Raw genomic sequence first — 21,967 nt, 5'->3', positions numbered from 1 at the left:
CGTAGAACAGGCACTTGATCTCTGAGTTGTGTAGAGTGAGACCAGGCACTGCAGCTTTTTCTAATATGTTTGCCAATTCATTAATATAAATATTGAAAAGAGTTGGGCTAAGGCTGCAGCCCTGTCTCACTCCACGTTCCTGAGAGAAGAAATTTGTTCTTTTGTTGCCAATTTTTATGCCGCATTTGTTCCCTGTATACATTGATTTTATTAGATCATAGGTTTTACCCCCTACACCACTTTCAATAATTTTGTAGAATAACCCTTGATGCCAAATAGAATCAAATGCTTTTCTAAAATCAATAAAGAAAGCAAATATTTCTTTTTTGGTTTGGGTTACATATTTCTCAATTAGGGTGTGTAGGGCGTAAATATGATCAGTTGTGCGGTGATTTGGTAAAAATCCAATCTGACTTCTTCTCAAGACACTGTGTTTAGTAAGGAAGGTTAAAAGTCTAGAATTTATGATACTGCAAAGAACCTTCCCCAGATTACTGTTCACACAGATGCCTCGGTAATTGTTTGGGTCAAATTCATCTCCATTTTTGAATATTGGTGTTATAAGCCCATGGTTCCAGATGTCAGGGAAGTAACCTACACTCAGAACCAAATTGAATAATTTTAGGATGGCCAGTTGAAATTTTGTGCTTGTGCATTTTAGCATCTCATTTAAAATACTGTCAGGTCCAGATGCTTTTTTAGGTTTCAATTTTTTAATTTTATCTTTAAGCTCTTGTTCAGTAATCGAGAAGTCCAATGGATTTTGATTATCTTTAATAGCCAATTCAAGTTCCTGCAATTTTTTATTTATATGGTTTTTGTCAGGATTTGCTCATAATTCCACTTTTTTAAAAAGTGTTTGAAAATGGTTTGTCCAAATATCCCCACCTTGTATCGCTAATTCTTCTTGTTGTGATTTTTTCAGATTTTTCCATCGGTCCCAAAATTGATTTGTATTTATTGACTCAATTTCTGCCAGTTGCTTTTGAGTGTATTGTGCCTTTTTGTTTCTGAGTGTACGTTTATATTGCTTTAGTACTTCACAGTAAAGAAGGCATATATTTGAGTTATTTGGGTCTCTGTGTTTTTGATTTGACAATTTTCTTAGTTCTTTTTGGATGTTTTGACAGTCTTGGTCAAACCATTTGTCCTCTTTTTCAAGTTGAGGTTTCAGTTTATTTTTCATTTTTAATTGTGATTTTTCTGTTGTTTTTTCAAAGATAGTATTGACATTTTTTACTGCCAGATTGACTCCTTCTATACTGTGAATATATGGGTTGTCCAGAAAGGTGTCTAAAAGTGTTTGAATTTCTTGATCTCTAATTGATTTCTGGAATTCTTCTTCACTGTTTTGAACCCATCTGTATGATTTTCTTATATTTAACAGCTTACTGGGCTTTGTGTGTGTAGTATTGTTAATTTCTGTCCTTTTGAAGATCACAGTAATTTGACTGTGGTCAGACAGAGGGGTTAGAGGCTTAACAGTGAATGCTCTGAGAGAGAAAGGGTCTAAATCTGTCATCATATAATCTACTGTACTATTCCCAAGAGGTGATTTTTGTTGATTACACGATCATGGTTGTTTCTGTGGGAATAGGGAGAATTGTTAATAAAGGGCATTTTTTTAGTTATATAGTAATCTCCCTGTGTGCTGGTAAAATCAAGTTGTGTTCCTGTTCTTGCATTCAGGTCCCCGCATATGAGCACATTTCCCTGGGCCTGGAAATGGTTTGCCTCTCTTTCTAATTCAGGGAACATATCTTCTGTGTAGTATGGGGACTCTGAGGGAGGGATGTATATGGCACAGAGAAATACATCTTTTTCTGAAAGAATAAGGCCCTTCTTTATTTTAATCCATAAATAATGTTTGCCAATTTTTAAGGGATCTATAAAATTGTGTAATTGTGATTTGTACCAGATTATTATTCCCCCTGAGTCCCTGCCCTGATGTATATTGCTAATCTTTTGGGAGGGTATGATGATCTCTCTGTAGTCTGGGGGACAGTGGGTGACCATGGTTGCCTTACACCATGTTTCCTGCATGATGATAATATAATTTTCTTTTATGCTGTTTTGGAAATCATGGTGTAAGGTCTTTAGTCCAAAGGCTGATGATTTCAGACCTTGGATGTTCCACATACTTATTGTAAATGAAGTCATATTAAATAAATTAACATTTTTTGTTTAAAATGAGATAAACCAGTAAAAACATTTGTAACTATAATAGTGATAATTCAAAACGTCTAGGGTGTATTATTACATCTCTTCTCCTCTTTATGGAGACGTGTGAGTATGCATTATATATATATATATATATATATATATCTCCCCCTCTCTCTCTTTCCCTCTCTCTCTCTCTCCCTCTCTCTCAGGCGGGACAGGGAGACTCGGAGATGAAAGAGAGCGAGGGAGGGAAGGGGGAGAATGGACGGCGGCGAAGGAACCCCTCGGAGGGGGACGGGGGCGTGGCCCTGAAGCGCCCCAAAGGCGGAGGAAGAGAGCGCGACAGCGGCGACACCAATGGCAACGGGGGCGGGGCCAGCAGCAACGGGACAAACGAGGGCATGGCCGCGCGGGTTGACGAGAGAGTGGCGACAGTGGCGACTGTGACGGCAGCAGGAGGGGTGAGCACCAGTGTTTCTGCCGTGGCCCCGCCCCCCAGCCGGGTCTCCCCGAATTCTCTCTCTGCTACTCCTCTCTGCCAGTCCCATGGTGACGGGCGGACTTCGCCCCCTCACCCCCCTCCTCCACACACTCACACCTCAGCTCTGCCCCCTCACACCCAGGCTCCGCCCACTAACATCCAAGCTCCACCCCCTCACACCCCCACCCCCCCTCCTCTCAAACCCGCACCGCCCCCTCCTCTGTCCCACGCCCTCTCTCCTTTCGTGGGTCACATGCCCAGGCTCACCCGCGCCGCCTCTCCGAAACCCGCCCTGCCCTCGCCGCCTGAGGGAGACGAGCCCACTGCAGCCCCCGTCACCTCCTCTCCCCCCTCACAGGTGTGTGAAGCGGGGGCTCCTTCCCCTGGTACTGTACCCACCCTGAGCTCCGGACACAACCCCCCGCCCTGGAGAGGGAATCACACTGAGGTGAGCCTCCAGTTTACTCATTTACTCTGCGTGCTGCTTTTTGCTCCGACCAAGTACTTTAGTTTTAGTTTTCTGACAGCTCTATGAACTACGCTGGTTCTCTCCTGTACTTGAGCTCCATAAAATCTTTTAAGAGACATTTGCAGTCTGCCACTGTTACTGCTGCTGATACATTATTAGATTGAGATAGGATTGAGCCAATTAAATAATTAGGAGCAGAACTTGGCACAAAATCCTGAAACAGGTTGATTGTGCACCCCTGGATTATACCAATGGACGGAATAAGATATTAAATTCCATGAGTATGACTATGAGTATGTGTGTGTGCATGTGTAATGTGTGTGCGTGTGTGCGTGTGCGTATGTGTGTGTGTGTGCGTATGCGTGTGTGTGTGTGTGTGTGTGTGTGTGCGTAGATATATAATATTTCCCTGTTGTCTCTGTTTCAGATCCCAGAACCCCCTGTGACGGCTGCAGCTTGGCTCCAGACGCCGGGCGGCCCGGTTTTTGGGGAGGCGCGCAGCAGGACTCCCACGCAGCCGAACGGGACGGCGGCTGGCCCAGACGGCAGGCCGTTCGGGTTCGGCTTCGGCAGCGAGGGGGGGCCAGGCGGGGACGCGCCTTCCTCCCAGAACCTGTTCTTCCAGTGCATGGCCACCGGGGGGCAGAGTTCGGCCGGCGGCTGCTTCCCCGCGGCGCCTCAGGACGCAGCCAAGCCCACCCCCTCCTCCTCGGACGCGCGGGGGACGGGGGGCGGGCTGTTCGGGATCGCCCCGCCCTCGACTCCGGACCTCAGAGAGCAGGGCAAGGCGCTGGAGCCGGCGAGAGTGGGGGACGCGGGGACGCCAAAACCTCTGCCCAGGGGCACTGGCCTTGGCCCGGTTGCCATGGCGAACCCCTCAGGGGCGCACGAGAACCTCTTCCTGCAGACCCCCAAAGGCGCCGAGCCGGCCAGCCCCTTCCTGATGTTCGGGGAGAGTAAGGTCCCCCACAGCGCCTTCGGCGGCCCGCCCAACCCTCGACCCGCCCCCGCCGCGGCGCCTGGCTCGGTCGCCACGGCGACAGGCGACCCCCGGTGCTCAGCGGAGAGTCCGCAGAACCTGTTCACCATGTCAGAACTGCCCAAGGGCCTCCTGACGTCCCCGTTCCCCGGCAGCGCCCCCCCGCCAACCTCGCACCCCCCCGCCCCGCCCCCGGAGACGCCTGACGCCGGCAGGGGCGGGGCGGGGCCTGCGAAGGGGGCGGGCCAGGTGGACTCCGCGGTGTCTGGCTTCAGCGGCGGCGCCGGAGTCCCGGGCCCCGGAGACGCCCCCGGCGCTTTCGAGGCGTCGCCCGCGCGGACGTTCCCACTGGACGAGCGTGGGCTGTCGCTCAGGCAACAGTCCGACTCCAGCACCAATAACAGCGACCTGTCGGACCTGAGCGAGGCGGAGGACGGCCCCCCTGACAGCCAGCACGCCCCGGCAGGGGGGTCCCCGAGGGCCCTGCTCCTGGAGAAGAGTAAGGGCGTGGCCAAAGGCCGTCCCCGCAGCAAGCCCTGCGCAGGTGAGACGCCCTGACTTCCTGTGGCCAGGCACACCTCCGTCTGCCCATGCCCAGTGTCACATCAAACCAGATAGATCCGTGCTTATATACAAGTACCTGTTTATTTCTGCTACTTGTTCTTCCAACTCTGTCTACCTTTTCCTTCTTTCTTTCTCTGTTTTTCTCCCTCTCTCTCTCTCTCTTGCTCTCTCTCTCTCAGTGGCTCAGTCGGTGCTGAAGGACATGGTTAAGGCTCTCTCTCTCTCTCTCAGTGGGTCAGTCGGTGCTGAAGGACATGGCTAAGGCTCTCTCTCTCTCTCTCTCTCTCTCTCAGTGGGTCAGTCGGTGCTGAAGGACATGGTTAAGGCTCTCTCTCTCTCTCTCTCTCTCTCTCTGGGGGTGGGAGCAGAGGTGCCGTCTGCGTGGACTAACCTGTATAAACTGCCCTTGCAGGGGATTTGCAGTGGAGTGTACTCCATGGTGTTGTGCCAGTTCAAGTAGGCAGTATACTTCGTAAGAAGTAGAACGTTTTGAGCAAAACGAAGCAATGAGAACAACTGAGGAACAAAAAGACGCGGTGTTGTGTGTTCGTACGGTGCAGTGTGCGACGGCCTCCAGGGAGACCGTTTGGAAAACCTTGTTCTCCGTCCTCCCCCTCTCAGCTATTGGTCCAAATATCACATGGTTGGTTACGTCACAGTTGAGAGTTCAGAGGGCAGACTTCACATGCTAATGTTCGGAGATTCAAAGCCAATCTCTCTTCTGTAGGGATGGGAATTCTGTGAGTTCCCGCATGTTTGATGAATGGTGCTACTAGTTTCAGCTAGTCATCAAAACGCCTAGCACACATTCGGAAATAAGAGAAAGTGGACCCCCTCGTCTAAACTCGCATTTGCCGAATGTACAGACAAAACTCTCCATTCTCCGTCCTACTCTGATTTAGAGGGCGAATGTACCATCCCCTTCGCCTTTTTTTCTACTTTTGCATAGCTAGATAAACTAAAGCCACTTTAAACACTTGAAACTTTTTGTTTTGTGTTGTGATCTCGCGTAGCTCTTCTCTTTATACATCCATGGCGTAACCGTGAGACGGAGGTCTGGGTGAGATTCCAGCCCCGGTTAATAGCTGCCTCGTAATTATTCACACCCCAGTGGTGTAGAGTGACTTTAAACGGTGTGGTGTTCTCACTGAGTATACCGACAACAGTGTTCGTTGACATGTTTGCCGGTGGTTCTCAATCCTACAGTTCTTTCTTCTTACTGAGTATACTGCCAGCTTAATGCTTTTGTCTCTTTGGCAAACCTCACAGTGGACAAGGGATGCCCTTTCTGTGGTGTTAGAGAGACAATATTCCACTGTTTTAAAGACTGTACTAGACTCCGTCCTCTTTTAAGCATGGTTAGTTCATTGGTGGCTGCTCTTGGGGTAGTCTTTACCATTCAAGGGTTTATTTTTGGCATTCATTGTAGTAAGAAAACAAAAAAAGTGTCCTGCATAGCTAATTTCTTGCTGGGACAGGCTAAGATGGCTGTGTACTTCAGCAGGAAGAAAAAAGTAGAAGCGGGGGTAACGGTGAGCATCATTGAGATGTATAAGTCTCTCATCAGATCAAGGCTGTCAGTAGACTTTGAGTACTACAGTAGGATGCAGGACATTTGTGTTTTTCAGGATAGGTGGTGCCATGGAGAGGCTGTGTGTAGGTTGGAGGGAGGAGAATTAGTATTTAACAGCATACTAAGATGATGGTGTAACTAATGGTTTATGTTAATTGTGCGTTCTATTGTTTTTCTTTCTCCCTTTGTTTTTTATATATATATTTTTATTTAATTTTGGTTTGTTGTTGCCATTGGCTGTGTATTGTACAATAAAGGTTTGTTAAAACTCAAACTCTCTCTCTCTCAGTGGGTCAGTCGATGCTGAAGGACATGGCTAAGGCTCTCTCTCTCTCTCTCTCTCTCTCTCTCTCTCAGTGGGTCAGTCGGTGCTGAAGGACATGGCTAAGGCTCTCTCTCTCTCAGTCGATCAGTCGGTGCTGAAGGACATGGCGAAGGCTCTCTCTCTCTCTCTCTCTCTCTCTCTCAGTGGGTCAGTCGGTGCTGAAGGACATGGCTAAGGCTCTCTCTCTCTCTCTCTCTCTCTCTCAGTGGGTCAGTCGGTGCTGAAGGACATGGCTAAGGCTCTCTCTCTCTCTCTCTCTCTCTCTCTCAGTGGGTCAGTCGGTGCTGAAGGACATGGCTAAGGCTCTCTCTCTCTCTCTCTCTCTCTCTCTCTCTCTCTCTCAGTGGGTCAGTCGGTGCTGAAGGACATGGCTAAGGCTCTCTCTCTCAGTCATCCATCGTGCTGAGGACATGCGAGGCTCTCCCTCTCTCTCTCTCTCTCTCTCAGTGGGTCAGTCGGTGCTGAAGGACATGGCTAAGGCTCTCTCTCTCTCTCTCTCTCTCTCTAGTGGGTCAGTTGGTGCTGAAGGACATGGCTAAGGCTCTCTCTCACTCTCTCTCTCTCTCTCTCAGTGGGTCAGTCGGTGCTGAAGGACATGGCTAAGGCTCTCTCTCTCTCTCTCTCTCTCTCTCAGTGGGTCAGTCGGTGCTGAAGGACATGGCTAAGGCTCTCTCTCTCTCTCTCTCTCTCTCTCAGTGGGTCAGTCGGTGCTGAAGGACATGGCTAAGGCTCTCTCTCTCTCTCTCTCTCTCTCTCAGTGGGTCAGTCGGTGCTGAAGGACATGGCTAAGGCTCTCTCTCTCTCTCTCTCTCTCTCAGTGGGTCAGTCGGTGCTGAAGGACATGGCTAAGGCTCTCCCTCTCTTCTCTCGCTCTCTTCTCTCTCTCTCTCAGTGGGTCAGTCGGTGCTGAAGGACATGGCTAAGGCTCTCTCTCTCTCTCTCTCTCTCTCTCAGTGGGTCAGTCGGTGCTGAAGGACATGGTGAAGGTGCGGCGTCTGAAGCAGACGGGGGAGTCCTTCCTGCAGGACGGCTCCTGCATCAACGTGGCGCCCCACCTGCACAAGTGCCGCGAGTGCCGCCTGGAGCGCTACCACAAGTCCCGCGAGCAGGAGCCCGACGACGACGACTCCACCGTCGCCTGCCGCTTCTTCCACTTCCGCAGGTGCGCCTCGGGGGCGGGGCTCCGGGGGAGTGGGAGGCGGGGCTCTGGGAGGGTGGGGGGTGGGGCTCCAGGGGAGTGGGAGGCTGGGCTTCGGTGGAATGGGAGGCGGGGCTCTAGGGGGGTGGGAAGCGGGGCTCCGGGGGAGTGGGCGCCCCACCGGCTTTGGGGGAGTGGGAGGCGGGGCTATGGAGGACCAGGAAGTCATGTGTGATGTTGTTTACATCCAAAAAGTGGGGCGAGTTTATTGCTCAGAAGAAAGGATTTGAAAAAAAGAGCTATTGGCCTTGCATGCGAGGATTGTGATGTGTGCGTTGTGTGTATGCTTGAATATCTGCTTACACATGCACATGCACTAATGAGCCCATATTTACAGACTTTGTACCCTACATGCTATTAGTCTGCTGATCGGGTGAGGACGGTTGAGGCCCTCTGGTTTAACCCCCCCTGGCGCTCTCTCTCTCAGGCTGGCCTTCACGCGGAAGGGGGTCCTGCGGGTGGAGGGCTTCCTGAACCCCCAGCAGAGCGACCCCCAGGCCATGGAGCTCTGGCTTCCCTCCCCCCCCGCGCAGCAGGGCCTGGACCTCGACACCTCCAAGTACATCCTGGCCAACGTGGGCGACCATTTCTGCCAGCTCGTCATGTCCGAGAAAGAGGCCATGATGATGGTGGAGCCGCACCGTGCGTCTCGCCCTCTGCTCTTACCTTCCAGTGAACCAGTCAGTCAGGCACTCAGTCAGAAAACCAGTCAGTCAGTCAGTCAGTCAGTCAGACAAAGAAAACCAGTCAGTCAGTCAGACAGTCAGTCAGTCAGTCAGACAAAGAAAACCAGTCAGTCAGTCAGTCAGACACAGAAAACCTTTACAAAATAAGTAATTGTACCTTACTGAACCCGTGTTCAGCAGTTGTCTACGACCATGAAATGCACTTTTTTTGTACGTCGCTTTGGATAAAAGCGTCTGCCAAAAAAAAAAATGAATGTAAAAACCAGTCAGTCAGTCAGACACAGAAAACCAGTCTGTCGGTCAGTCAGAGACAGAAAACCAGTAAGTCAGTCAGTCAGACACAGAAAACCAGTCTGTCGGTCAGTCAGACAGACAATCAGTCTGAAAATCAGTCAGTCAGACAAGTGGGCGGATGGGCAGTCAGTCAGACAGTCAGTCAGAGAAAAATGACAGTTGAACAATCAGTCAGATGGTAAGTCAGTCAGACAAATTTGGTCAGAAAATCAATCAGTCAATCAGTCAGTCAGACAATCAGACAGACAATCAATTCACAAATTAATCAAGTAGTCAATGAGTAAACAATGAATAGTCTATTAAAATGTATTTGTACTTGCACAGTTTTGAATTGAGTTGTGTTAAAGCAGTGGGCAGAGTGTGGTTCTACAGGCAGTTAGGAGTACAGGGAGTACTCTTATATTAACTATTGCATTTGAACTGTTTAAATAAAAGATTCTATAACTTTTTTTTTTAATGAGCCATCTTTTTTCGCCCTCGTGGATATGTTCTGTAATGGATAGATCCAGCACATGTAAGGCTTGCAGACTGGCGTGTGGTCATGGTGTGTTAAGCGCTCTGTGGACGTGTGAGGGAAGGTGAAGCGGCTGTTTCCTCTGCAGAGAAAGTGGCGTGGAAGCGGGCGGTGAGGGGCATCAGGGAGATGTGTGACGTGTGCGAGACCACGCTCTTCAACATCCACTGGGTGTGCCGCAAGTGCGGCTTCGGCGTGTGCCTGGACTGCTACCGCCTGCGCAAGAGCCGGCCGGCGGACGGTGAGCGGCCCCGCGGGGAGGAGCACGCGTGCCCCTTTAAACATTTCCGCTTCAGACAAATCAATGCGGGAAAAAACAAAACCAGCTCCTATTGGACGGCAGTCAGTGCTATTGGTCCACCCGATGACGTTGGGCAGGTTGGCTTTATAACTGTTTGGGTCATCTTTATTATCAGCTGCTCACCTGCCTTTCCTCTGCTGTCCACTAGTGGGTGTGTAGTGTAGTGCTGATTTTCAGAACATTGGCAACATATAACCCAGCCCAGCTGTATGTTTGCTGGGCTGGGTTATATGTTGGTATGGCGGCGGTGTATATGTTGGTTTGTTTGTGTGTGTATGTGTGTGGTGGAGTGTGTATGTTTATGCGGTTGTCTGTGCACATGTGCGTAGTTCTGTTTGTGCAAGTGAGTATGTGAGTGAGTGAGTGAGTGACTGTGAGTATAAGATGTGTGTGTATGTGTGTGTGTGTGAGGGAGATAGAAAAGGTGTGTGTATGTGTGTGTGTTTGTGTATGTGTGTGAGGGAGATAGAGAAGGTGTGTGTGAGTGTGGGAGAGAGAGTGTGTGTGTGTGTGTGTGAGGGAGATAGAGAATGTGTGTGTGTGTGTCTGTGCATGTGAGCGTGATCCCTGTGTCTGTCCCCTGTAGTGGTGGATGAGGGGCTGGAGGAGGACGTGTTCTCCTGGCTGAAGTGCGCTAAGGGGCAGCCGCATGAGCCTCAGAACCTCATGCCCACTCAGATCATCCCTGGAGCAGGTTTGTATCATCGTCACCCCGCTCCCAACCCTATCCCCACCCCACGCACTACACTACCCCCAACCCTAACCCCGCCCAATCTACAACTCTGCCCTGCCCCGCCTCCAACCCTAACCCCGCCCAATCTACAACTCTGCCCTGCCCCGCCTCCAACCCTAACCCTGCCCAGTCTACAACTCTGCCCTGCCCCGCCTCCAACCCTAACCCCGCCCATCTACAACTCTGCCCTGCCCCGCCTCCAACCCTAACCCGCCCAGTCTACAACTCTGCCCTGCCCCGCCTCCAACCCTAACCCCGCCCAGTCTACAACTCTGTCCCTGCCCCGCCTCCAACCCTAACCCTGCCCAGTCTACAACTCTGCCCTGCCCCGCCTCCAACCCTAACCCCGCCCAGTCTACAACTCTGCCCTGCCCCGCCTCCAACCCTAACCCTGCCCAGTCTACAACTCTGCCCTGCCCCGCCTCCAACCCTAACCCCGCCCAGTCTATAACTCTGTCCTGCCCCGCCTCCAACCCTAACCCCGCCCAATCTACAACTCTGCCCTGCCCCGCCTCCAACCCTAACCCCGCCCAGTCTACAACTCTGCCCTGCCCCGCCTCCAACCCTAACCCTGCCCTGCTCCACCCCCACATCTGCATCTTCTCAGTCTTTCGGGATTTGAAGTCCATTTCCCATGATCCTCTCTGCTGATTGCACTATATCTGCACGTTTCCCTTTCTCCTCTTCTAGCACTCTACACCATTGGAGACATGGTGCACTCCGCCAGGGGCAAGTGGGGCATCAAGGCCAACTGCCCCTGTGCCAGCCGGCACACCAAACCCCTGGTCCGCCCCGCCGCCCACAACGGGCTGTCACAGGTGCGTTACGGGCATAGCGTGGGGCACAGCAGCAGTATAAACCAGTTCTTAACCTTTATTTATCCAGGGTAGGCTCTTTTATGCATGCTCTTTTACAGCAATGCCCAGGTAATACCCCCCACCTCAAATTTTTCCCTAACCTGCATGTCCTCTGCAATGCACTTAAAGAAGAAAAAAAAGTAAAAATCCTGTAAAACTCGCAACCTCAGCCTCAGTAACGTTACCTTGAAAGCCCCTTTTTTTCTCCGTTTTGTTCCTGGCTGTTCAGCTATTTAACACACTGTTTGGCAGGCTGGTGTGGAATGGGCGGGGTAGTGATGTAATGCAGTGATGTCACGCTGTGATGTCATGCTGCGTGCGCTTCCTCCCAGCAGTGCAGGGTAACCTCCAGCAGCAGCGGCGCCCCTGGCAACGGGGTGACCACACCCAAAACCGAGGGGGAGGCGCCAGCTGCCAGAATGGAGGCAGCTCTCGGCGGGGGAGCTGAGGCCGCAGCGGGCGTCCAGGACGCGGGCAGCGGCCAACCGTCCGCCACCAGAGAGCCCCGCCCACAGGGCCCTGAGAACGCCTCCTCCTCTGCTCTCCACTGGCTGGCAGACCTCGCCACACAGAAGGCCAAAGAAGATGTCAAAGGTCAGAGGAACTTCCAACGGGAAGTTAAAAGAGAAAATGCGCACGTACCTGCCAATTCTGTGCATTAAGTGAATATTAACACACAAGTGTTCAAAATATTAACACACAAATATTAACACACAAGTGACCAACCACATCAAGGTGACGCAGACACAGAATGACCTATTGTGTTTCATCATTTATGTACTTGGCAGGTGCTGTAAACCAGGGAAAGTGATGCAAGTTGCTCTTTATTTTAAATCACCGTATGTGTTCTCACGGCTGGATATTGGCTAAAAGCTACCCGGGTTCATCACCTCCCTCGTGGGTGCAGTGGTACAGCACTGTTATGGGGCAGCACTGGACTTCAGCACTTATTATGCACTACATGTTTGCATTGCTTTTTCTTCACATGTCTGTTACTAAGAAAACTGAAGGACACACAGTACTGTTTCCCCACGTGAGCTGTTTTATATGCATGGTGGAGTCCACCCTGACAGGCACACTCTGCCCCGGATGTGAACTTGCAACCTCTGATTTCCCCTTGAGCTACACCTCATTCTCTCCTGCATTTGTAATGAACCTTGTAAACAATAACACAGTAGTGCAAGTACATGAGACGGGGTAAATGTCAGCTCGTGTATGGAATAGGCACAGCTGAAAGTCATCACTGGTGGCAGGCATGAGGTAAAAAAAAGATACTTTTTTAAAAAGAAGACCGTTCCCTGCTCACACTTTGCTTCCTGTTTCTCCTGCAGACTCCAGTTCCCTGCTCACACTTTGCTTCCTGTTTCTCCTGCAGACTCCAGTTCCCTGCGGTCTGTGATGTCCCAGGATTCCCGCTCCCCGTTCGGTCTGGAGTCCTTCAGCTCTCTCTCCAAAGCCTCCTCCTCCTCCTCCTTCTCCTGCTCTTCCTCCGCTAGCCCCAAGCTCTTTAACAGCCTGCTGCTGGGCTCCAGCTCGTCCCAGGCCAAAGGGGACGGCTCCAGCCTGAGGGACCTGCTGAACTCGGGTCCCGGGAGGCTCCCACAGGGGCCCACGGACTCCGGGGTCCCCTTCCCCTCCGTCTTCTCCACCGTGTCCACGGTGCGTGGCCCGTAACGTCCCCCCCGTCCACTCTATTTCCACAGATTCAGAGATGTGTAGTTTGTACTTGTGGGATTGGTATGTTTCAGATAATAAACTAGTAAACTCACATTTTATTGTAGGATTTATTTGATCAATATCTTCATGCTTATTTTTGTTTTCAACTTATGGTGACAAATAACCCTCATAGTACAAAATTCTTGTTGCTTTCAGTTTCCCGTAGTGAAAGTGACATCAGCATCAGAATGTTCAGTTAAGAGCATTCTAATTACATATGTGACCTCACACCTTAGAAAGGCTTAACGCAGGTTTTACCTGAGCAGTGTTCTGTGTGAGACGTGACTCAACATGCCCCTCCCACCCCACTTTCTGCCCCTCTCAGCTGGGTGACAAGGCGAAAAGCAGCCTGCCCAACTTCCTGGACCACATCATCGCGTCCGTCGTGGAGACGAAGAAGACGGAGGTGCGGCGGGGCGGGGCGGAGTCCGGGGAGACGGGGGGCGGAGTCAGGCGGGACGGTGTCATGGGTCTGAGTGTGCTGGACCCCCACACCTCGCACACCTGGCTTTGCGACGGCCGGTTGCTATGCCTGCTGGACCCTAGCAACAGCAACAACTGGAAGATCTTCCGCGAGTGCTGGAAACAGGGCCAGGTGAGATGTTTCTCATATCTTGCTGGCTTAACGGTAGCTGGTATGGTGGCACAGGTGTGGAAAGCAGGTTACTGAGCGCTGTCTGACGTCTGTCTGTCTGTCTGTCTGCTGTGAAGCCGGTGCTAGTCGCAGGGGTTCACAGGAAACTGAAGGCGTGCCTTTGGAGGCCTGAGGCCTTCAGCCAGGAGTTCGGGGACCAGGACGTGGACCTGGTGAACTGCAGGAACTGCTCCATCGTCTCCGACGTCAAGGTCCGGGACTTCTGGGACGGCTTCGAGGTCATCTCCAGTGAGTGGCGGGATCGACGACTGGGGCTGCTGCCTTCTGAGTACCTCATAGGTCCTCTTGAAGATGTGTGTGTGTGTGTGTGTGTGTGTGTGTGTGTGTGTGTGAATTTACATGCGTGCATATAGTGTGTCCTTTTAAAGACTGTGTGTGTCCTCTTAAAGATATGTGTAGGTGTGATGGAGAGCAGTTTGTATGTCTGTGTACACGTGTGTGTATGTATGCGTGTCCTCTTAAAGACTGCATGTGTGCACGTGTGTGTATGTGTGTGTCCTCTTAAAGACTGCATGTGTGCACGTGTGTGTATGTGTGTGTCCTCTTAAAGACTGCATGTGTGCACACGTGTGTGTATGTATGTGTGTCCTCTTAAAGACTGCATGTGTGCACACGTGTGTGTATGTATGCGTGTCCTCTTAAAGACTGCATGTGTGCACACGTGTGTGTGTGTATGTATGTGTGTCCTCTTAAAGACTGCATGTGTGCACACGTGTGTGTATGTATGTGTGTCCTCTTAAAGACTGCGTGTTTACACGTGTGTGTATGTATGCGTGTCCTCTTAAAGACTGCATGTGTGCACACGTGTGTGTATGTATGTGTCCTCTTAAAGACTGCGTGTTTACACATGTGTGTATGTATGTGTGTCCTCTTAAAGACTGCATGTGTGCACACGTGTGTGTATGTATGTGTGTCCTCTTAAAGACTGCATGTGTGCACACGTGTGTGTATGTATGCGTGTCCTCTTAAAGACTGCATGTGTGCACACGTGTGTGTATGTATGTGTGTCCTCTTAAAGACTGCATGTGTGCACACGTGTGTGTATGTATGTGTGTCCTCTTAAAGACTGCATGTGTGCACACGTGTGTGTATGTATGTGTGTCCTCTTAAAGACTGCATGTGTGCACAGTGTGTATGTATGCGTGTCCTCTTAAAGACTGCATGTGTGCACACGTGTGTGTATGTATGCGTGTCCTCTTAAAGACTGCATGTGTATGTATGCGTGTCCTCTTAAAGACTGCATGTGTGCACACGTGTGTGTATGTATGCGTGTCCTCTTAAAGACTGCCTTTTTCAGAGCGGTTACAGGGTATAGACGGGCTGCCCATGGCACTGAAGCTCAAAGACTGGCCCCCAGGGGAGGATTTCAGGGACATGATGCCCACCAGGTGAGATGAGTTTCACACACCCCTTATAGAGCAGGGCATGACACACACACACACACACACATGCCTTATAGAACAGGCCACGACACACACACATACACACCTCATAGGCCAGGCCACATCACACACACACACACATACCCACACACACACCCTTAAGAGGGCTGACACACACCACACACATGCTATTAGACATGGCACGACACACACATACCCCTCATAGGCCAGGCCACATCACACACACACACATACCCCACACACACCCCTTAAGCATGGATGACACACACACACACACCACATGCCTATAGAACAGGCCACGCCACACATACCACCTCATAGCCAGGCCACTCACACACACACACATCCACACCCCTTATAGAGCAGGGCATGACACACACACACACCTTATAGGCCAGGCCACGTCACACACGCACGCACAAGGTCAAGTTCTCTGTATTAGTGCTTTTAGGTCACAGGCTTGCTCTCTGTAAGCTGATTGGTGGACTGTGCTGTAATTCAGTCACAGGCTTGCTCTCTGTAAGCTGATTGGTGGACTGTGCTGTAATTGGTCCCAGGTTTGATGACCTGATGGAAAACCTGCCCCTTCCGGAGTACACCAAGAGGGATGGCCGTCTGAACCTGGCATCCCGCCTGCCCAACTTCTTTGTGCGGCCGGACCTGGGTCCCAAGATGTACAATGCCTACGGTGAGGAGGCTAGCCAAATTCTACCGCCGTCTGTTTTTCTTTGTCACTTCTCTTCTTCTGCTTTTCGTTCTCCCCCTTCCCCCTGCTCTTATTATTATAGTTAAAGTTGCAGACTAATTTGCTTGGCTTATGTCATCATCTATGGATGCTGCACCTTGGAAAGTTGAAGCATTGTCCATTTACAATCAAAGGATTCTTGCAGAAAACTTGGGTAAACTAAACGATTAATACTCGCAGAGCTGATAAATTAAGCATTTTGATTAAAATGTGTTTTTTAGGGGAAGTATAGACATAAATAAAATACAATGAGTGTAAATGATTATATATGGATTTAACTCATGGTATTAATCTCAAGGAGATGATCTAGTCCAGTAACTTTGAAAAGCTGTTACTGCAGGGCCTGTCTGATGGCTACAGCAGCTGTGCCATGCTGTGGAGTTGAACCTGCAGCCCCTCTGGTTGCAGCACGCCCGGCTGCTGAGGGGGGGAGGGGGGGTACGTCCAGGTCTCAGTTGTGCGGCGGTCTCCGTCCCACAGGGCTGATCTCCACAGAGGACAGGAAAGTGGGCACCACCAACCTGCACTTGGACGTCTCTGACGCGGTGAACGTCATGGTGTACGTGGGCATTCCGGAGGGAGAGGACGACCACGAGAGGGGTGAGTACCACGGAGCACGGTGTGTGTGTGTGTGTGTGTGTCTGTGTCTGTGTGCGTCTCTGTGTGTATGTGCCTGTGTGTGTGTGTGTGTGTGTGTGTGTGTGTGCGTCTCTGTGTGTATGTGCCTGTGTGTGTGTGTGTGTGTGTGTGTGTGGTCTCTGTGTGTATGTGCCTGTGTGTGTGTGTGTGTGTGTGTGTGTGTGCGTCTCTGTGTGTATGTGCCTGTGTGTGTGTGTGTGTGTGTGTGTGTGGTCTCTGTGTGTAGGCCTGTGTCTGTGTCTGTGTGCGTCTCTGTGTGTATGTGCCTGTGTGTGTGTGTGTGGTGTGTGTCTCTGTGTGTATGTGCCTGTGTGTGTGTGTGTTGCTCTTGTGTGTGTGTGCTGTGTGTGTGTGTGTGTGTGTGACTGCGTGTGCGTCTGTGTGACTGTGTGTGTGTGTGTATGTGCCTGTGTGTCTGTGTGTGTGTGTGTATGTGCCTGTGTGTGTGTGTATGTGCCTGTGTGTGTGTCTGTGTGTGTGTGTGCGCGTGACATTAGTGATATTAGCGCCATTAGCATCTTAGCAATAATTTTAAGTCTTGTTACTATTCAACTGTCTAAAAACATTCCACTTCAGAAAATCATCATCTCTGAATGCATATGCTTGGAATGGCTTGAACTGAACACAGATCTATAACACTGTTTTCAGGGTTCGTACGGTCATGAAAAACCTGGAAAAGTCATTGAAATTTAAAATGCAATTTCCAGGCCCTGGAAAAGTTATGGAAAATAATATTTTTTGAAAAGTAATGGAAATATAGCTAAAGTTGCATCAAATACAATTGCTAATTAATCCAATCATTAAAATGGTATGTATAGTAATAAAATGTAAATTGGCACGTAACCTTTGCGGTATTTTGGTGGTGTGAGAAGTTAATTCGGTCTGGCTCAGTCTGTTTACAGGCACGCCCAACAGGCACGCTTCTGCTAATGTAGCAGTTAGTAAACGTAGGCCCTACTGTGCCAACAATATGCCAGGGAAGTGCAGCTTCAATAATATATCAGGGCTCGAAATTAACTTTTTTACTTGGTAGCACTGGTGCTCCCAATTTCAAAAAATTAGGAGCACCCACCAAAATGTAAGGAGCACCAACAATATATGCAATAGATTTTTTATTGATAAAAACAACAATATAACAGTACGGTTTACAAGTAACAGTTAAACTGTCACGCCTAAAATGTGTCGACTCTTCAAGGAATTGCGTGTTATGCATTCAAACGACAAAGCGCTTCTCGTCACATTAATACCGCTAATTAAATCAACCGCCAGTAAACTGCATCGGAGAAATTAGCTGTTTCAACCGGGGCGCTACACAGAACACTACGTTAATGTTTCAAAAAAAAAATGCCGTGATCGTTCGCTTCAACTTTTCAGATTTCGATAACGCTAATAAATTGAACATAAACTTTTGTCTTCAGGTAACATAAGTAAACGCATTAGCTCTCTGTGTCGCGTGACAGTGGAGTGCTGCAAAAGGGAGTGATTGAAGGCTAATATAAACCAATTTTAAATCAGCATTAAAGGTAAGAATGTCAAGCTCACGATTGGTTAGAAGGGTCACGGTCAGCTCACAAGGCACATACTGAGTGTACTAACTAGCGAATGCACAGAGGAAGAGACGTTCGACTGAAAAAAGAAAAGAAGGTTGCATCAGAACAATTATTTGCACTCGCACAAATGCTCCCAATTATAAGTCCCACAGATTAAATTTTGGGAGCATATGCGACCAAAATGGTCGCAATTTCGAGCCCTGTTTGAGACATTGACAAAATGTCTATTCGAATTAAAATATGAGAGAATGTATCTAAGTGTGTCTGTCTGGTGTTTATTTGTTTTAGAGAGGCACCATATGTTTCAGATGCAGACCAAATTTTAGTGTTACAATAAATAATTTTAAATCGTCCCGCTGAGATAAAGTCATTTGTTTTGGTCATGGAAATTCAGTTAAAGGTTGTGGAGAAGTCATGGAAAAGTCATTGAAAATCATTGGTGAAAAAGTGTATGAACCCTGTGTTTTAATTATTTGAGTGAGTTCCATCTGTGCAATGAGTACCCTTCTCCTCTTTCCCTGCTCACCCACTGGTGTTGCCCGCGTCCAGAAGTGATGCTGACCATCGACGAAGGCGACGTCGACGAGGTGACGAAGAGGCGGATCTATGACGCAAAGGAGAAGCCCGGCGCTCTCTGGCACATCTACGCTGCCAAGGACGCCGAGAAGATCAGAGAGCTGCTCAGAAAGGTCAGAGGTCGCGAGGTCACAGTTCAGCGGCAGCGAAGGTCAGCTGAGCGCTGTCCGAATCGCCACGCTTTCAAACAATGTCAAAATAAAAACGGTACTAAAATGGATATGAAATCTAAAAATGGAGGAGAGTGGGCAGGGTTCAGGACAGAGTAGGAGACTTCCCTGTAAACATAGGAACACAGCAAGGGAAAAATCCTACATGGTATGCCTTTAAAGACTGTTAAACAGCTAGGCTTTCTGACAGCTTTCGTGTTTTGTAATTTCCTGTGGCAAGTGATTCCTTTTAACATCTTTAATTAATTTTTATTAATTTATGGGACCTACAGCTGAAATCAGGATCCAGTCAAAATCCTAAATGCTGAAACTGTGGACACCTGGTTACTCAAATAAAACTTAAATATTCAAAGATCAAACATGAGCCAAAACTGTTCAGTGTTAAATTGTGCTTAAGCACAAAATTGTGGAAGAACTAAAAAACTTTTCAGTAACATTAACTGAACACAAGAGTGGCTGGAATGAAGGCTAGCATACACAGAAGGGCCACAGAACCAGTCAGTAACCTCCACAGAACCAGTCAGTAACCTCCACAGAACCAGTCAGTAACCACCACAGAACCAGTCAGTAACCTCCACAGAACCAGTCAGTAACCGCCACAGACCCAGTCAGTAACCGCCACGGACCCAGTCAGTAACCGCCACAGACCCAGTCAGTAACCGCCACAGAACCAGTCAGTAACCTCCACAGAACCAGTCAGTAACCTCCACAGACCCAGTCAGTAACCTCCACAGACCCAGTCAGTAACCGCCACAGAACCAGTCAGTAACCGCCACAGACCCAGTCAGTAACCACCACAGACCCAGTCAGTAACTGCCACAGACCCAGTCAGTAACCGCCACAGACCCAGTCAGTAACCTCCACAGAACCAGTCAGTAACCTCCACAGAACCAGTCAGTAACCCCACAGACCAGTCAGTAACCGCCACAGACCCAGTCAGTAACCACCACAGACCCAGTCAGTAACTGCCACAGACCCAGTCAGTAACCGCCACAGACCCAGTCAGTAAGTGCAGGTTTTGAGTAAGGGGGCATTAGCGTCGGTTTGGGAGACATGTCAGCCCCAGTATTTTCACTTGAATTAATTGCTAGCCCAGCCAGTAGGCTTGTGAGACTTGACGCAAGACTACGCAAGGCTAGGTGGTCCAGCAGTGTGTTTCCCTGAAAGTGGGAATGAACCCCATGCCTATGATAAGGGGCCGGATTTGGTGTAAGCCCCATTGTAGCGACTCGGCCCGTTTGTTCCCGGCAGGTGGGGGAGGAGCAGGGGCAGGAGAACCCCCCGGATCACGACCCCATCCACGACCAGAGCTGGTACCTGGACCGGGGCCTGCGGCGGCGGCTCCAGGGGGAGTACGGGGTGCAGGGCTGGGCCATCGTGCAGTTCCTGGGGGACGCCGTCTTCATCCCCGCGGGGGCCCCGCACCAGGTTGGTTCGGAAGGGCGGGGCAGGGTGGGGCCTGGCTGGGGTGGGGGGGCAGGGCTCGGGGGGGCGGGGGGGGATTGGGGTTCCGGGTGTGGCGGGGCCATTGTGCAGTTCATGGGGGACGTGGTGTACACCGCAGGGGCGCCGCACCAGGTGAGTGTCCGGAAGGGCGGGGTGGGGCAGGGCCTGGGGGGGGCGTGGGGGGGCAGGGCCTGGGTGGGAGCGGGGGTGCGGGGCCATCATGCAGTTCCTCGGGGACGTAGTCTTCATCCTCTGCGGGGGTGCCGCACGAGGTGCGTGTCCGGGGGCTCAGAATTGTACACATCTGATTGGCGGCAATTTTGATTCTCTATGTTGTTTACTACCCTAATTAAACAAAATAGTGTTCCTGTGTTCGGTTGAAATTGTAATTGCTGTCCATTGGTTGAAGTCAGGCAATGGCAGAATCTCTTTGGCTCTGTTCTGCCTCCATTAACAGTAAATGGAGATGGTTTTTAATTCTATCTGTGTTAAAGACCTCCATCTGTCTGTACCCAGGTTCACAACCTGTACAGCTGCATCAAGGTGGCGGAGGACTTTGTCTCCCCAGAGCACGTAAAGCACTGTTTCAGACTGACCCAGGAGTTCAGACACCTGTCCACCACTCACACCAACCACGAGGACAAGCTGCAGGTATAGTCCCCTGTGTCCATTAAGCCAGTACGGCTTTGCAGTACTACTGTGTTGTTTGCAGGCATTTGACAGCAGGTTCTGTTGAACACTTTGCCAAGCTGAGTCAAGTCTCCCAGGGTAAATAACATGAGCTCTACACTAACATTTTTTCCAAGGAGCACGTGCTCCTAAAACATGTGTTCATAAGTTGAAAAATTTGGGCGCACACTTAATGCATCCCAAGCCGCAGATGTGCTCCTAAATAATTTTTCCAGTGAGCCCAGGAGCGCTGTAGAGCCCTGTGGTGGCGCTTTCACAGCGGAAACTCGATGTCCCGTTCGCAGGTGAAGAACATCATCTACCACGCGGTGAAAGACTCCATCGGAACGCTGAAAGCCCACGAGCACAAGGTGTCCCGATAGCTCCGCCCGCTCGCCATCGCTTCCGAAACCCAAACGCGTTGCCGGGACGACGCCAGCACAGTGCCGACTCCACGCCCGAGTGTGATGTCACACCCCATGGGCAGGAAGAGAAACGGGGGACGTTCTATTCAGCGCTAATCTGGAGATGCCCTCTGCTGCTGCTGCTGGGATGAATTAAGCACTTTCTCCAGTGTTAGGCATATCCCTAAACCCACGTTTCTTTCTTCAGTTGTTTATTTTGTGTTTTTCACTTTGTATTTAAGATCAGTATTTTGGTTTGTGATTTCTTTTTTAAATAAACATTTCCAATTCATGACTTAAGCAGGTGATGTGCCTTCACATTGGTTAGTACAGAACAAATTATAATTTTTTGTTTACAGTTTGTGCCTCATCCTCAAGATCCCTCCATCATAACCCTCACCCAGCCCATTTGAGGAGAGCATTTTCCGCTTCCAATGTTTTCTTTTTCTCCCCAGCTGAAAATTTCTGTCTCGTTTCCCAACTCCTGTCCTGGCGATTCACAAAATGAGCGCAGTAAGGCAAACAGACCAAAGTTCTGTATTCTTTTCTTTCCATTTAGAGCAAGGATGTCCCCTTTTTTAGGGTTGGGTTTGGCTGGTGAACACAGAGCTGATAACTGATATTATTAACCCTTTGAAGAGTAGGTTTTTAGAATGTTTTTTTATTTTTTTTATTTGGTGTTCTTGAAGTCCATTGCTTTCATTCACCGGTAGTGATTGTTAAATCAGCATTAGAACGTTCAGTTATGAACATTCTAATCACATGTTTGTGATCCTGCACCTTACAGGGTTAAAGGTGAATGTGGGAGGGTGAAAAATCTGGTAAACTTTGTTTTGTTTTTCGATGTTTTTTTATGT

General features: G+C 49.8%; 1 protein-coding gene across 3 annotated transcripts in view; it reads left to right on the top strand.

Annotated features, from left to right (window-relative positions):
• Positions 1 to 21,405, top strand: part of LOC135263660 (lysine-specific demethylase 3B-like) — a 29,661-nt gene extending 8,256 nt beyond the window's left edge. Inside the window, exons 7-25 of one of the 3 annotated variants that reach the window (XM_064351953.1) lie at positions 2,373 to 2,624; positions 3,003 to 3,092; positions 3,541 to 4,636; positions 7,509 to 7,716; positions 8,180 to 8,394; positions 9,335 to 9,487; positions 10,134 to 10,241; positions 10,971 to 11,098; positions 11,470 to 11,731; positions 12,513 to 12,796; positions 13,179 to 13,448; positions 13,565 to 13,736; positions 14,806 to 14,896; positions 15,469 to 15,599; positions 16,137 to 16,256; positions 18,395 to 18,534; positions 19,843 to 20,019; positions 20,554 to 20,688; positions 21,012 to 21,405. In XM_064351953.1, coding sequence (XP_064208023.1) covers positions 2,373 to 2,624; positions 3,003 to 3,092; positions 3,541 to 4,636; positions 7,509 to 7,716; positions 8,180 to 8,394; positions 9,335 to 9,487; positions 10,134 to 10,241; positions 10,971 to 11,098; positions 11,470 to 11,731; positions 12,513 to 12,796; positions 13,179 to 13,448; positions 13,565 to 13,736; positions 14,806 to 14,896; positions 15,469 to 15,599; positions 16,137 to 16,256; positions 18,395 to 18,534; positions 19,843 to 20,019; positions 20,554 to 20,688; positions 21,012 to 21,089 — 4,110 coding nt within the window. In that variant the 3' untranslated portion in view covers positions 21,090 to 21,405. Of the gene's footprint in view, positions 1 to 2,372; positions 3,093 to 3,540; positions 4,637 to 7,508; positions 7,717 to 8,179; positions 8,395 to 9,334; positions 9,488 to 10,133; positions 10,242 to 10,970; positions 11,099 to 11,469; positions 11,732 to 12,512; positions 12,797 to 13,178; positions 13,449 to 13,564; positions 13,737 to 14,805; positions 14,897 to 15,468; positions 15,600 to 16,136; positions 16,257 to 18,394; positions 18,535 to 19,842; positions 20,020 to 20,553; positions 20,689 to 21,011 lie in introns of all 3 variants that reach the window. The other 2 variants (XM_064351950.1, XM_064351952.1) reach the window with 2 other exon arrangements.
• Positions 21,406 to 21,967: the final 562 nt, after the last annotated feature.

Source organism: Anguilla rostrata, chromosome 9 (genome assembly GCF_018555375.3).
Source record: "Anguilla rostrata isolate EN2019 chromosome 9, ASM1855537v3, whole genome shotgun sequence".
Classification (NCBI taxonomy): domain Eukaryota; kingdom Metazoa; phylum Chordata; class Actinopteri; order Anguilliformes; family Anguillidae; genus Anguilla; species Anguilla rostrata.
Note: the sequence above shows the minus strand (reverse complement) of the source record. Positions and strands in the feature narration are given on the sequence as shown.